At 39.3% G+C, this 17,458-nt stretch overlaps 1 protein-coding gene across 3 annotated transcripts in view; it reads left to right on the forward strand.

Annotated features, from left to right (window-relative positions):
- The window catches only part of LOC124722052, an 85,182-nt gene that overhangs the window by 43,035 nt on the left and 24,689 nt on the right, over positions 1-17,458 (forward strand). For all 3 annotated transcript variants that reach the window (XM_047247244.1, XM_047247246.1, XM_047247245.1), the window contains 3 exons: positions 11,304-11,354; positions 11,490-11,543; positions 11,666-11,719. In XM_047247244.1, the coding sequence (XP_047103200.1) occupies positions 11,304-11,354; positions 11,490-11,543; positions 11,666-11,719 (159 nt within the window). The remainder of the gene's footprint in view (positions 1-11,303; positions 11,355-11,489; positions 11,544-11,665; positions 11,720-17,458) is intronic.

Here is a 17,458-nt window from a genome sequence, read left to right on the forward strand (position 1 = left end):
CCACCCGTTCTTTGGTTGTAATTGATAAAACAGTTTGGTCTTAGATGCTTTTTCTACATTCATTGGAAAGAATTACAGTTCTTGGCTCAGGAGAGACCATTTTGCATCTGCTTGCGAGAAATTCATTTAGAAGTCACTGATGAACCTGAATTAAAGGAGTATAATCTTACTTGAGATGAGGGCTAAGGCTGGGCTGCCTGTCTTTGTTGATGACAGATGCCACTCGACTCCTGCCCATCTTACAGTGGCCATACAAGTTGCTGCAGTAGAGGTTACCACATTGGTTAAAATCACAGTATGGTTTTTACATCTTCCACCTCATGATTCATTGGATGCAGATCCACTGACAGAGCTCTTCTGGCCACTCCCACACGCATTCCTCCTTATGGTTAACTTCAGTGCACACAATGTGGTGCGGGGCTTGGCTACCACTTGCTTCAGGGATCAAATTATCGAGTACTTTATCCATTTTGGGGTTATGTGACTTTTGAACTTCGGTTATTTGACACACTGTACTACAGCTACAGGGTCATCTACAGCTGTTGACCATTGTTTTTGCATCCCAGAAATTGCAGACTCATTTTAGAGGGAAGTGGCCACAGATTTGCATTGCAGTGATCACCTTCCAGTGAGGATTCATCTACTGACTAGGATGGGATCTCCTCTGCAGTTAGGAGGCCTTTTAAATGGTGTTTGTTTGTGAATGTCTTCACAATCTTCCACTTTACTGTGACCATTATAAAGCAACTTCAGCAGACTGTGAGGAGGCTGGAAACATGGACCATTAAAACTGGTTTTAGGTTCTCACCAGAGAACACTAGGCACATTAATTTTAACCATACACGTTGAAGTATTAACTAATCTGAGCTCACAATGGGGACAACATTTTACGTTTTAAAGACACTGTGTGCTTTTTGGACCTTCTATTTGTCTTGAAATTAACCTGGCTCTCACATCTGAAAGACCTGCATACAAAGGGCTTCAAATCGTTGATATTTTGAAATGCCTCAGTGGAAATATGTAAGATAACAGATCCTGCCTCTTGCAGTTTAACAGGGCATTTGCCAGATCATGGTTGGATTTCAGCGACATGGTTTATGGATTAGCCTGTGTTTTCTACCCCAAAATGTTAGATGTTGTCCCCCATGAGGGCTTATCCACTGGCGCACATCACAGTGCAGTTCAGAGTCTGTGTGAAGAGGCTGGTGAAACACTACTCTGGATTCTGCAGCACCTCTTCCAGACTCGACAGCCACTGATAATCGCAGTGTTGCCTCAGTCATTGACATTTAGTGTGGTGGTCCACCCAAGCTTTAAGCAGCTCTTCAGGAATTGGCCCCATGTGACCAAATAAATCAGGATACATGCTACTAACTGTCTCAAGGATCTGGATATATGAGGCCACTGAATACACAGCCAGAGATGGAACAAATTGCTGCCTTGGCGTCTTTAGCTGCCCAAAGTGATTTTAAGCTTGACACTGTACAAGGAAACTTGTACCCCAGAGTATGTTTTTATGACACGTTTTTTTCCAATTTTTAGTGTTTACCATAGTTTTATTGTTGTTTATACAGATGGCTCCCAGCAAGGGAATGTCCTCTGTTGTTAAACTGTTTTCCTTGAAACGATTTTCCACGTGTGCCTCCTGGAACTATTTCACAGGCCTCACAGAACAAAGTTTCTCATCTACTGTATTCTGATTCATTTGGTGCACTAGTCACACCAGTTCATTCAGCTCATCCATGACTCCTTAAAGCAGATACAACACTGAGGCAAAGTGGTAATGTTTTTCTGGGTACCTGGACACATCAGGATATAGTGAAATGACATAGCCGACAAAGCACTCAAAGAAACATGTAAGATGGTGTTTTATGTAGATGTGCCATCCCCTTGCATGCCATCATTTCATTATCTGACAGACAAATCGTGCATCATTATGAAACTGAATAGTTGGAGGTGGTGGAAAACAAACTGATCACTCAAATTGACCACACAGCCATGGTGGACTACATGCCAACCTCACTGATGACAGGAAGTGCTGCTCACCAGACTGCACATATGACATAGCCTTTTATTCCACAGTTTCCTCCTCCTGAAGGAGGATCAACCACTCTTTGAGATTTGTGGTGTGCTACTTTTAGTTCAGCATATTTTGTCTACATGTGTCTTCCATTCTGACATTAGGGCAGTCTTCGGTTTGGCTGGAGATGTGCCCACCATCCTCACTGACACCGACACCAATGTTACATATGTTCTGAAATTTTGTGAACTGTTGGGCCTCATCTCTAAATTACTAAGGAAGGTAGGCAGACTGTAATGCATTATAAACTACTCCACATGTGGGGACAGTCTGGTTCCCATGCCCCTCCTTCCTGCTCCCACTACCATGTGAACCGCATGATGACTTTTCGTCAGTGTGGTGATGCCCATGATGCTGAGTGTCCTTCATCCAAAATCATCTCTCATGAAAAGTTGACAAGGAGTCAACATTTTTTCATCAGCCCATTTCATTGCAAGAATATTGTTTGATGATGCATATGTTAGTTCCCTCTTCCTCAGGTTAGTTCCACTGAAGATGCATGACATACTTTTGCTTGTTGATGACAGAGAACCGATAGAGGTACTCAAGGTACCCTCCACCACACACCGTCAGGTGGCTTGCGGAGTATGGATGTAGATGTAGACAGTTCTGGCAGCATGAGTGATCCTGTCTAGCAGTTCCCTGAATAAGCTGAGAAAGTTGTACCAGTTGTCAATATCAGTAGTTCTCCATTCCCCAATTTCACAATTTGAGCACAATACTTTCACTTGTTGGAAATTTCACAGTCATGCCACCATTTTCTCGCTTCTTTCCAGTATATGTCTTTAGATTATAATAGTACATAACCTCTGTAGAATGTACTTTATTTATCTTCATCTGGCTCTCTTTGATGCGCACACACACACCTCTGAATTGTATAGCAGTGGTGAACTTTCCTCAGTTTATTGTGTGTGTTTTTGGCAAGTTAGTAGGAAAGTGCAAATATCTAGAGATCGCCTTGAATCTTCTCAGCAACATTGTTTTAGCAAAGATTGGAGTCTCAATAATTTTTTTTTTGACCAGGTGTCATTTTTAAATGATTTTGGTGTTAGCAAAATGAGGATGCAGAGAGCAAAATGTGCCTCTAATTCATCAACTGTTACAGGAAACCAACATTCTTTGTCGCTACTTGAATTGGTAGTCGCTGTTTTCAGTACATGAGAGTTTGTTTCTCTTCCAACAAAATTATGACTGTTGTTAGAAATTCCTTTGTTAACAATCCATTAGAGACTTGAATTTCTGTAGAATTTTGTCCTAGATGCCATAGAACCGTTGCTTCCATTTTGGGTGTCACGGAGCAAACACTAATTTTAGATGACTAACTACATTGTCCCAGCCCCAGTGAATTGCTTTTGAAAAGTCCATAGCATGTTTTGTTGTCACATTGGCGCATGTTTCTAGTGTCACTGCACTGGTTTCCCAGTTGTCCAAAATGTTACCATTTTTCTCACTATATTATGTATTGCTTGCAGTGGCATAGTCTGTATCACTACTTGAATCACTAAAAATCACTTTCTTCCCAAAAGCACCAAATTCTCACAGTTTCTGCTTTGTTGGGGTCCAGCATGTTGCCATTCAGGTGGCACACAGATCACAGACTAAATACATGTAGGCTCGAATTAATGCCTCAATTTCAAAAACATACCTCTAGTGCCATCTAGCATTGTGGGTGCAGAACTATTACAGAAAAGTAAGCTACAGAGGAGTCAGATGTTGCATCTACAGCATGGTGTAGCTGTCATTGTATTGCAGTACATGGAACTGCTATGACGCCTGTACCCATCGTAATATGTGAATGAGTTAATGAACAACAGACACCATGTGTCATGCATGTAATGATTTTTTAGGTCAAACATCCCTTCATCCAGTCCAGAGAATAATAGCTAGGAGACTCTTGAAGTATAATAATGTCACCCACAAGTGAAACTATTAAATTACCAATGATCAACTGCTGAAGAATTCACTACAAAGTGCCAAGAGCTTATAACACTTCTAAAAGTAGTGGAGCTCACATAATCATAGGTACATAAAGTTGGCTAAAACCTGAAATTGGTTCTTTTAGTGTAAATGTAAGTGTGTATTGGAGGTTGCACTAAAGGGAAATGTAGGTGGTGTATTTGTTGCAGTAGATAAGAAACTTGAATCCAATTAAAGCTACATGTCAGAGTGTTTGGCCAAAGATAGTATCAAGCAAGGGCATCAGTATATACTTGGACCCTTCTATTGACCACCATACTCAACTCTAGGGATAACTGAAAACCTTAGAGAAAAACTCATCTTGCAAGTACATATTTCCCAATCGTACTGTCATCGTGGGAGAGTTCAATCGTGACAGTTGTTTTGTATAATTGCAGTTTTTGGAGTAGGCAGCTCACAGGTCTATGCCATACATCTGTATGTCAAACACTCCAGTACAGACGGACCTACTCTCATTACTGAGGACAGCTGAGCACCATTCCACTCTCCACATGACAACATTCTCTGCAGTAATACTACATTCTTTCTCCAGAACTACATACACTACAGGAAAAAAATAAATGCACCCCCTCAATGAAAAGGTCATTTTACTAACAATTGAGGAGATAGGTAGTTCATCATTGTAGAAGTATATGTTAAGAAATTCAGCGCATATGAGACACACTTCACAGTAAAGAATGCCCAAACAGTAACATCAATACAGTGTATACCTCTCTGCCAGCAATGCAGGAGTGTAATCTCCCATGCAAATGATCATCCTGCGATAGATTATCTCAAACATCTTGTACTTTTTCTTGCAATTTGGCAATGATTGTTGCAGGCCCTGGAGAATGAGTAAGTTCCCTCTTCATCGTATCCCATACATGTTAAATCAGTGAGAGATCTGGTGATCTTGCTGGCCAGGGTAGTTGTATGTAGGTGTGCATTGTCCTACTGAAAAAGCACATCACCTTCCTTTTGAAGAAGTGGCAGTAGCATGGTGATAACAGGCTGCACTTTGTAGCAGGCACTGATTACTTTACCCTGCTGAAACAAAAAATGTGACTGCAACTTGGAACTGATGGTTCCATACACCATGAAGTCTGTGATGGTACCTCTGTGTCATGGGCAAATGCACTCTGGAATAGGCAACACACAGGTCTATACCATACATGTGCATGTCTAACACTTCCACACATACAAACCTACTCTCATCACTGAAGCACCATTCCAATTTCCGTTTTAACTCTTTCACCAGAATAGCCTGCTTGCCTGGCCAGAGGCACTCGTGATCATAATCCTGCTGCAAGTGGACGATTTCTAACAGTCCCTGATGATGCAGCATGGGCAACATGTTTTTGGATTTCATCCCTGGATGATGTTCGATTGGCCACCACTGCTTGTACACTGCATCGATCTTGATGTGTGCCTACACAATGTGGACATTCAGAACCTGATCTGCAGATGTGGGAATGCTCGGCAGACCACTTCTGAAAGCAGCAACACACCACCAATATGTTGTGCCCAACATTTGCAGCCATCTGTTGATACATCTGTCCAGCTTTCCATAGGCCCATAATGCAATACTGTTCAAATGGAAAGCTGTTCAGTGAGAGTATGTACTTGTTGGTGGGGCATGATTGTACCCTAAATGAATGCTGCAAACTTGGTTCACCCCTAAACTCAGTACAATTTCTGCCTGCAGAGTCATCACAGAGGGTACACAAATTGATCTTCTAATTGCTGATGACCAAGATATGAATCACGAACAGTACAACCCCTCAGTATACACTTATTATTCCCTGGTGCCACTGAACACAGTCCTTGAGTGTGTAGCCTATTTTTTCCCTGCAGTGTAGAATGAATTTTTCAGAAGCCCACTCATGACAGAAATAGAGTAAATCTAATTGCAGAAAATAGAACTGACTTCTCTGAGGATGTCGGTATGGAAACTGGTATCAGTGACTGTTAGGCAGTTGTAGGAATAGTGAGTACCAAAATGCAAAGAGCAATGAAAACAAGTAGAAAAATCTACATGTTCTGTAAATTAACAAAGAGGTAGTAGTGTCGTACATAGAGGAGGGACTTGAAACCATTAGTACTGGGTGGGAGCATGTGGAGAAACCATGGCTGCACTTTAGAACAACAGTTGACCAATCACCAGATACCTATGTCCCCAATAGAATAGAAAGTGATAGGATATACCCTCCATGCTGTCAGTCTCTGTAAGGAAATTTCAAGAGAATCTGTTACTATTGCATAACATGTGGAAAATAAAGGGCAGACTTATGGATTGTAGATTGCTAAATTCAACCCATTAGGCTGTCAAAAGGGCAACATCTGAAGGACAGATCAAGGTAGTCAGATAGAAAAGAATTTCTTGACTTCTCAAAAGTATTTGACCTACACCACATTAATGCTTATTTAAAAAAGTGTGAGCACATGGATTATCAAACAAAGTTTGTGAGTGGATTGAGGATTTCTTGGTAGGTAGAATTCAGTATGTTATCTTGGCTGGAGGGTCAACAGATGTAAAGTAACTTTAGGCGAGCATCAAGGAAGTGTTACTGTTAACCCTTTGACTGCTGTGGTTGAGTTAACTCGTTATGTTTTGCCACTCACTAGATGGTGAGGACATGTTTAAAAGGTGGCCTCCAGGTTTTCCTTAAGCATGATCTATGTATTTATGCATCCTCTTTTGCCAACTTCTAACTACTGTGGATGGATTAATTCCCTATCTTGGTAGACACAGAAGTTTAGTGTATTTATCATATGACATATGTTCCTGTTTGCAAGTTATAATTTCCAAAAATCCTCTTTTTGATAATTTGAAGCATTTGCGAAATATGGTGACTGTTACGATAGCATGATTTCCGATGTGGAGGGATGGAAATGAGCTTCCCATGCTCAACAGTTCACCAATTAAAATATCCAATTGCTTGAGAACAAAATTAGATTTTGTTCTGCTCTCAGTTTTAAATAAAATTTCGAAATCTTATGTACATTTCAAGTACAGCGAAGTTCATACAATGTGTTTTTACCTCTGCAAACTCTTTAAAATTTGAGCAATGTTTTATTGGATTTGATGCGGCCCAATAACTGTGACAAACAATAAAAAGAAATTGAACCCTATATTGAGGGAAGATATCAGACAGTAAGATGTGCAAAAATCAGATTTTTCACCAAATAGTTTTCTTAAAATTGGATGATAAGTATTTCATAATGGCTGGAACACTGGTTCTCAGCACAGGCAGCAGCATTTGACAAGCATATAGCAACAAAAAAGCACACTCAGCACAGAATGCAGAAGCACACCTATAGCAGCAGAAGGGTTAATGTTTTATATTAGTGACCTGGCAGGTCTTACATAGTTTGTTGTGAGCAGTCAATTACAGTTTGAAAACAATAACTTTCAAAAATATAATACTAGAGGAGCACAATTGGTCTCACATTTTAGGAAAGCTTAGTTTCATTAATCTATTTCTGGTTTCAAATAAGATTTATTGATGGTTGTCATTTGACATTGGCTGTTCCATGCAAGCATGTGTTTGATTTCCTTGCTAATACAAAAAAATATGATTTTTGGTAAGTGAGCCCATATTGAAAATATGGTGTGCACCACCCATATGCTGTATCTCCATTTTATGTAAACCTTCAGAAAATTGTCAAGCAGCCATTGTAAAGGAAGAAAATCTTTTCAACACCTTCGTCTATTAGCTCTTATTACTGTACAACCTGAATTGTATATACAGTTTGACCCTTTATAGGTTTCCGGTCAATTTTTTGACCACATCACGTAGGGCACATTTTCTCATTGATTTACGTTGTGATGTAGTCGTTATGGCTCCAGCACATCAGTGAGAATGTTTTGTGGTTGGAAAAGTGGCCACAGTGTAGTTCACTAAATTCTCAACAGATGGGAGGGGGACATTGTCATTGTGGTTGAAAAATCAAGCACAGAATGTTGCCAACTGCATCAAAGGCATTTATTACCTTTGTTGCTTTGCAGGCAAGTGTATTGTTGTTGTTACATAAATTTTACCCATTTTCTCCTTCTCTGAAGTTTTATCTTTGGAAAAGTGTCAATAGTGTCTTGATATCGAAAGTTAGTAGTCCTGAAATAAGCGTTTTGCAATTACACTGTTCAGCAAGCTCTTCATTTCTGCTATTCTGCCAAAATACAGGGCTGTCTGGTTTTGTAAACTGTGACCCAGGAAGGTGTGGTCATCATTCTCATACATGCTTTTTGGTAAGAGAAATGTTGAAAGAACATCACAGAACTTGACATGCAGCCAGTAACTTTTCTGCCGAGATGTTATTTTCAAGTTGTATGCACATTTGGCGTGCTGCAGTATAGAGTGGGACATCCTACATTTTCTTGTGCTTGGCGTTAAGATGATTTGCTTTGAAGTAATTCTTATTTATGAAATATCTGTCATAGCTGCTTGTACTATGTACTATATGAGCGTTCAATGTTTTTTTATGGTCATTAGTTTCTTTGTGGTCAATAATTGGTACATTAGTGTAATTTCTTTTGTAGTGAAATGGCTAGACAAAGACTGAACGAAGCAGAGATACTGCAAATTCTTGAATATTCATGTTCTGACATTTCTTTGGATGATTCTGAGTATCGGGGTGATACAGATACAGAAGATTCATGGATTCATCCTGAACCCAGGGTCAGTCAGTGCCTCCATGATACAGTTCATCCCGTGTAGGGTGGCAGTTCGACAGAGGAGTTAGGCTTCAGTGACAGTACCTGTGATGAACGTGAAGATCCTTCAGTTATTACTCAGCCTCCACATTCTTTGACAAGTTCTGATATTCATTCAGATAGTGACTCAGAGACTTACGGCACAGCAATAACACGGTGGCAACATCATTTCAAAAAATGTGGAGTTGCACCAAGAAAATTCAGTGGAAGAGCAGCTCTCAATCTGAACTAGAGGAGCTGAAAGCTATTAATGGTATACCAATTATAACGGGATTCCATTCTCTTCTGAGCATTCACCAGTATTGGTCAACTGACCCCAACTTTCAGGTACCAAGAATTGTAAATATAATGTCACTCAAATGATTTCTCAAAATTGTTTGTTATTTGCATCTGAATGACAATGAAAAGATGCCCAGTAAAGGTCCTCCAGGCTATGACAAACTTTATAAAGTAAGACCACTTTTGAATCATGTGAATCAAGTTTTCAGAGCATCATTCAGTCCAAGTAGATTCCTTTCAGTAGATGAAAGTATGATAGCATTCAAAGGCAGGACGCCTCTAAAGCAGTACATGCCACTCAAAGCAATAAAGTGTGGCTACAAAGTTTCTGCTATTGCTGCTCTGTAAAAGGATACATGTTGAACCTTCAGATTTATGAAGGAAAGACTGATAAATGTAATATACCCTGTGAGAGAAAGTTGTATTGTCACTTTCATCATCATTCCAACATTATCGACACTGTTTGTTTTACGATCGTGTTTTCTCCAGCTTCCCTCTCCTATCTAAATTGTTGCAGAAAGGTATTTTTGGATGTGGGATGATTTTATCTTTGAGGAGGTATTTCCCAAAGGGAATTCTTTCAACCAATAAAGAACTCAGTATGGTGGAATCTGACTTCGCTATGTCAGGAGATGTGTTTCTAACAAAATGGAAAGACAGGGGTACTAAGTCAGTCATTGTTGCAAGCGGTATGCACAATCCTACAGAGAAAGCATTTGTTACATGTCGTGACAAGAAGGGGAGGGAGAAAATGATCCCTTGCCCTCAAGCCATTGCTGATTACAACTGCTATGTGGGTGGTGTAGATAGATTTGACCAGCATCATACATCCTACAATGTAGCATGGAAGTGTAGGTGTGGCTGGATGAAAATTTTTATTACTTTACAGATGCAGCAATAGTGAATGCCTATGCTCCGTACAAAGAAACTAGCAGTCACATTTAACCTTCTGGAGCATAGTGACAAATGATCTAATTGGTAGTTTTTGTTCCAAATCTAAGACTGCAACTATACCTCACCCAAAAGTCGTTATTAGTGAGAATAAATCACACATCATTTCCAAGGTAAGCTTGTCTCCTACTACTGCAGTACACACGCCTGTGAAAGGTACTTCAAGGAGGTGCACAATGTGCAGTAAATGAGTAAAACTGAATAGAAGTTCTCTTAATTGTTGTTCCTACAAGGTAGCACTATGGAAGCAATGCTTTGCAACATTTTCGGTATGAAATGATTTAGTGTTATTGGATGCACTTTGCTTGGTTATCAAAATAATTTTGAAATGTAGATATACTTACACAATTTAGTTAGAAGGTAAAATTTTTATTTTCAACAGAAAAATTGTTTTGAAAATGTGAATTTTGTTCAAAGTTTCAATGTCAAGCCCAGGAATAAAATTGTTTACCTCCTTCAAGAGATGACTTTTTATTAATATATGAGTTAAATATATGAGTCTAAAGATTGTGGTTGAAAAATCAACCACAAAATATTCAGGTAATGTATGTGACCTGAATAGATTGTGGTCGATTTTTTGCCAAGCAAAAAAATTCGTAAAAATTCCATTTTTGTTTGTCAGTGTAAAAAGTCATATTTTCCTGTGTCCATGAGTAAATATAAACTTAGTAATGTTTGTGTCTGCTGCTTGGAAGGAAAAAATTCTCTGTCAAATGTACAATGTGCAGGGCCGGGCTTTGTTAAGGTAATTCGTGTGATTATGAGCATGTAAACTGTAGTTACTCTGTATGTGGAGAGAGGGTAGTCTGCAAGTAGAATGACCATGAAAGTGAAAACAAAGTAAGTCTAATGTATCAAGTTCTGACTTATAAATGAAACACAACAGCTCATCTAAGTGCAAGTGCAGTAATGTACTATATAGAGAGAATTTCAATGCTGCAGCATTAAGATATAATTGAAATAGTGAAATGTTGAAGGTAGTATTTGATGGTTGCAAAATTGTGGATATATGGATGTTAATATATAGGTAGTTGGCATAAAGTATGAGTGGCAGGGGGCCATATGCAAATGGTGTAGGTATGGTAGGGAGATAAAGAAAGAAATTGTTGGCGGCTTGATATATTATGAAGATTATGAAGTTAGACTATGGGCAGTAGGTTGGAAACTTTGGTAATGTAGAGCAGAATGGATAAAATTAGGCAAGACTGATCTATAATTTACTCCTGTAAATAGTTTGAGTCTAGAAATAACACATTTCCTTGTGTGCAATTTGTTGTTCCACACTACCTCTGCTAGTTTCAGAAGATGCGTTTCTGATTGTAGGATCCCAGGAAGTAACAGCTGAAGGAGACAGCATGACTTTAGTAAAGAATGGTAAGCAGTACTTAATTTTTTTATAACTAGTGTAGTTTCTAGTACTATCATGCATGCAGTCACATATTTTGCATTATGTTTACTAGTTTACAAAAATAATTTTTCTGTTTTTTTTTTTTTTTTGTCTGTCTGTAGCAATTGAAGGACTATTAGCAGTACTGGCCAATTCAAACGCTCTAGTTCAAGCGGGTAAGATCTCAAGAGATTTGTTTCAGAAGTAGTTTGAAGTCTTGAAATAACACATTATCTGAATCAAATTTTAGATGTAACCTTTTGCTTCCTAGTTCCAAAATATGATTTTCTGATTCCAGTGGAACAGTTTGCTGTTCCAGCAGGAGCTTTCCTGTCTAGACTTCGAAGGCAGAGTAAGTTCTGAACAAAATATTATATGACAAGTTTTTAGATGTTGAGACAATATGCTTTATTGTCTAAAATATTGAGCTAGTTCCAAAATCTCATTTGTCCAAAATGATCTGCAGTTCTTGTGTTGCTCTTCTAATTGTGTACACTCTCATATAAAACTATGCAAAAATTAGTTTTCTTTAAATGTACTTTGGTGTCTTAAAAAGCTTAATGAGTTGGCAATCTCTTATTGACATGACATTGCACTGCCTTTGTTGTTCAGAAGCAAGATACAGTGTTCCTTCGGATATGCATTAATGCTTTCTACTTGGAAGTTTTGAAAAGACTGTGTAGCAGTGTGCGTCAGAAGTGGCCTGACTTGTAGCAGTTGGGTGTCTGGTTTTTCCATCATGACAGTGCCCCTGCTCACACAGCCCTGTCTGTATGACAGCTCTTGACCAAAAATGGTATGACGCCTGATCCTAACCCCCCCAATAATTATGTGACCTCGCCCCATGTGACTTTTTTTTCCTTCCTAGAATCAAAAGAGACATGAAAGGAAAGCATTTTGCTGATGTTGATGTTGCTGAGGTGAGGGGAAAAAAAAAATGATGGAGGTGCTGTCAAGCACCACAAAAGATGAATTTAAACAATGTTTTAAAAATAGAATAAGAGATTAGCCAAGTATACTAGTCCAACCATGCTTAGGAATGAGGTTCGTGTCATATCAAGTTGCAAATTTAAAGGTGTGTAATTGTAGGCAGTCATTTATCATTAGTACAGATATTGATGTTTTTTATGTCAGAATTAGTCAACAATGGGAACTGGTCAGTTTTTATAATACAATGCTGAATGTAACAGATGATTACCATGAAAAACTGTGTAATTGTTAATGCACTGGACTCAAATTATGGAGACAGAGGATACAGATTCCTGTCTGGCATCCAGACAAAATTTTTTATACAGTTTATGTAATTCGGTTAAGGTAAATGGCAAAGTAGTTCCTTTCAAAGTTTCAGTAGTAATCCCTTGCTTCAACCTTGTCCAGTCTGGATTTGTGGTCTTTCTTTAATAACTTAGTTGTTATAAGGTATTAAACTCTTATTTACTTCTTCATTGTAGGAGTAGAGGAGTATGTCTATAAGATTGTGTTCTTTGAGAGAGATGTCAGGAGTTTCACATGTGTCAGTCCACTTTTAGTGTAGTTGTTATGTTTGTCAGGAAACCACAAAAAACAATCACTTAGGTGGCAGTTCTATTAAACAGACAAACAAATTTCATTAAAACCCTTATGAAAACTGCAAATACCAGCTATCAGTTGTTCTCTTAAACTATTGCAAAGGATTTCCATTGTAAACCAAGTACTACCTTGTAAAGCAAACTGAACACCTGGCTAGTATGGCAGCACTAGTTTACATCCAAGAAGCAGGGGGAGGGGGGGAGAGATTAGCACACAATCCTGCATTCTTAAAAATGGACTGCTGTCACTCACTACATGCCTGTACAATCCACAGAATGAGTGCCTATTTAGAACAATATCAAAAACAGGACATACAATGTATCTCACCTTAGGTGCCCAAGATATATACTGGCATTATACATAAAACTACCATACCTGTCATTGTTGCTATCCTCCTCAGCCATATCTATTGGTTCACAGCCTGCTTTTGTCATGGACAATAATGCCAACTGTTTGTTCAAATCTTAGCTGATTGATTTTATTATATTTTCCGTTTCCCATATGTCAAAGTCTCTCTTCTCCAGTAATCATCACTCACTTATTTGATGTGATACATGGTCTTTATAGTCCTTTAATCTCACAGTATGAGAAACTAGTGTCACAGCAGCCTAATCAAACTGACTACTTAGTCTAATAATTAGTGTTTTTTGTTTGCAATTAGGAGCTTCGGGTTTATTACTAATGACATAAAATTTTTATCTGATTGAAAGATCTGAGAGGAGTTCCACTCAGTCTTGTGAGGCCAAATGAAAAGCTACTTGAATATAAAAACTAGAAAAATTGGTATGCAGGTCACCAAAGTGGTGTTATATTGAAAAACTTGCACCAGGTTGGATAACAGCAACAGCATCAGCATCAGCTATTATTTTTTATTCTTTCTTCCAGGAGTGTTAGTTGCTGGTAACACAGGAAAACTTCTGTGTAGTTTGGAGGTAGGAGATGAGGTACTGGTCGAAGTAGAGCTGTGAGGACGGGTTGTTGGTGGCACACAGTTGTAATCTGCCAATCTGCAGTGAAGTTTCATTTTTTTCTGGTGTGTGTGTGTGTGTGTGTGTGTGTGTGTGTGTGTGTGTGTGTGTGAGAGAGAGAGAGAGAGAGAGAGAGAGAGAGATATTACAAGTACAAATCTTATTCTGTGCAAGATTCCAGACTGGTTCTATGAGATTTAGCTCTAGGTGGTAACAGTGTCTGGAGGGGAACAATAACAATTTTCTTCCAGAATATTGATAATGGATTAAACAGGATAAAATTGGTGCTCCTTAATTAAAGCCAAAAGTTTTTCTTGCCTTGTCTGTGTGTATCAGGTGCATCAAAAAGGATTTCACAGCTTTGAAAATTCATGCTGATTTTTTCATTTAACGTACATATGGTTTTTGGTATCATTTTATAACGATATACATTGCTTTGTTTTATAACTAAAGAGATTCGGTGTGCTTCCATTCATTATGCAGCAATCAGAAGTCAATTTCTTGGCAAACTCGCTGCAGGACATCAGAGACAACTTGTTCAGTTGCGAGATAGGTTCTAGCTCGGAGCTCTGGTGGAGAAGCCGATAAGGGTGGAACAAACATGGTATCCTTGATGAATCCCCAAAAGTTGTCGGTTAGGCCGTAAGTGAGAGTGCATCGCGAGTTCTTGCTGCTAATAAGGCGAGTACGCTGTTCTTTTATTACATATTTTTACAAGCTTCAAACAGGAGCGACTTCAGTAATGGATAGGAACTGTGATTGCTGTGTACAGATGTGAGTTGAGTTGTTTACCCTTCGCTCACAGCTCCAGGCTGTGTTGCCTTCCGTCACACAGCTTGAGGCTGCTGCCAAGGGGCATCACTGTGGGGGGTCGTCCCACGTGTCCCACGATTAGTCCAGTGCTATGGCCGCCCCGGGTACTGCTGGCACTGAGGTGGATCCCTCACCTGTGGTCAAGTGGGAGATCAGTCCAGAGTCTGGCAGGCAGCAAAAGACTTTCCGAGGGACCGATTGTAGGACCTCCCCAGTTCATTTGATGAACAGGTTTCTGGCGTTATCTGTGGCTTATGAAGTCTCTGAGCTGGATGCAGTCATCCACCCTGTTCCAGAGGAAGCTTCTTGGCCTGCAGGATCTGAGTATTCACCGAGGGTGGGTTTGCTGCTAGTTGGGAGCTCCAACGTTAGGCACATAATGGGGCTCCTTAGGAACATGGCTGCCAAGGAGGAGAAGGAAGCCAGTGTGCACTCCATGTGCATATCAGGGGGAATCATTCCGGAGGTGGAAAGGGTGCTTCCAGATGCCATGAAGAGTACAGGCTGCAGCCAACTGTAGGTGGTGGCCCATGTTGGTACCAATGATGTGTGTTGCTTTGGATCAGAGAAGATTCTCTCTGGTTTCGGGCAGTTATTGGAAATGGTAAAGACTGCCAGTCTAGCTTGCGAGATTAAGGCGGAGCTCACCATCTGCAGCATCGTCGACAGAACCAACTGTGATCATGGGAGCTGTGTGGAATGGACTGGGCGGTTTTTTAGGTTAGAGGGCCTTGGGAAACCACAGAAAGGGTGTCTGTCTAAAAGGGGGCTGGTAAAACACAGTAAGGTAGTTGTAGAAATGATCGGTATTGTAGTTGTAAATTGTCGTTGCTGTGTCGGGAAAGAACCAGAGCTCCAAGCCCTACTAGAAAACACTGAAGCTCAAATAGTTATAAGTACAGAAAGCTGGCTAAAACTGGAAATAAGTTCAGATGAAATTTTTTCAAACAACCTGACAGTGTTTAGAAAGGATAGATTAAATGCAGTTGGTGGTGGAGTATTTATTGCTGTTTACTTTGTAGTGAAGCTGAAGTAGATACTTCCTGTGAAATAGTATGGGTAGAGGTTATACTTGACAAGCGGACTTAACTATTAATTGTATTGTTTTACCAATCCCCTGACTCAGAAGATATAGTTGCTGAACTGTTCAAAGAAAATTTGAGTCTCATTTCACTCATACAATTATAGTCGGTGGTGACTTTAATCTATCCTCGATATGCTGGAAAAATTATATGTTTAAAGCTGACGGCAGGCATAAAACATCATCTGAAATTGTACTGGATGATTTCTCAGAAAATTATTTTAAACAATTAGTTTATGAACCCACTCGAAGCGTAAATGGTTGCGAAAGCATACTTGACCTCTTAGCAATAAATAATCCTGGACAAATATGGAATATCATGATGAATACAGGGATCAGTGACCACAAGGCAGTAGCTGCTAGGCTGAATACCGTAACACCTACAGTCCTCAAAAAGAAACCCAAAGTACATCAGTTTAAAAAAGCTGATAAAGATGCTCTTTTTAAGAGACAGTCTCCATGCCTTCCGATCTGATCACGTAAGCGTACAAAAGATGTGGAATGATTTCAAAGAGATAGTATTGATGGCAATTGAGAGATATATGCCACATAAATTAATAAATGATGGTACTGATCCCCCCCATGGTACACAAAATGGGTCAAATCACTGTTGCATAAGCAGCGAAAGAAGCATGCCAAATTTAAAAGAACGCAAAATCCCCAAGATTGGCAAAATTCTGCAGAAGTTTAAAATATAGTGCATACTTCAATGTGAGATGCTTTTAATAATTTCCATATGAAAACTCTGTCTCAGAATCTGGCAGAAAACCCAAAAAGATTCTGGTCATACATAAAGCACACCAGTGGCAAGACACAATCAATACCTTCACTGTGCAATAACAACGATGAAGTCACTGATGACGGTGCCACTAAAACAGAGTTATTAAACTCGGTTTTCTGAAACTCCTTTGCCAAAGAAGACGAAGTAAATATTCCTGAATTCCAATCAAGAACAACTGCCAAGGTGAGAAACATAGAAGTAGATTTCCATAGTGTAGCAAAGAAGCTTAAATCACTTAATAAAGGCAAGGCCTCTGGTCCAGATTGTATAACAGTCAGATTCCTTTCAGAGTATGCTAATACAATAGCTCCATATTTAGCAATTATATACAACCGCTCATTCACAGAAAGTTCCATATCTAAAGAATGGAAAGTTGCTCAAGTCACATCAATATCCAAAAAGGGAAGTAGGAGTAATCCGTGGAATTACAGGCCCATATCACTGATGTCGATTTGCAGTAGGGTTTTCGAACATAAGTGCCTCAAAGAAAATGATTTATTGACACGTAGTCATCACGGACTAAAAAAATATCATTCTTGCAAAACACAACTAGCTCTTTATACTCATGAAGTAATGAGTGTTATCAACGGGGATGTCAAATTGATTCCATATTTTAGATTTCCAGAAGGCTTTCGACACCATTCCTTACAAGTGTCTTCTAACCAAACTGCATGTCTATGGAATATTGTCTCAGTTGTGCAACTGGATTCGTGATTCCCTGTTAGAAAGGTCACAGTTTGTAGTAATAGATGGAAAGTCATTGAGTGTAACAGAAGTAATATCTGGCATTCCCCAAGGATGTGTTATAGGCCTTCTATTGTTCCTGATCTGTATTAACAACATAGGAGACAATCTGAGTAGCCTTATTAGATTGTTTGC

The sequence above is a fragment of the Schistocerca piceifrons genome, chromosome X (assembly GCF_021461385.2).
Source record: "Schistocerca piceifrons isolate TAMUIC-IGC-003096 chromosome X, iqSchPice1.1, whole genome shotgun sequence".
NCBI lineage: Eukaryota > Metazoa > Arthropoda > Insecta > Orthoptera > Acrididae > Schistocerca > Schistocerca piceifrons.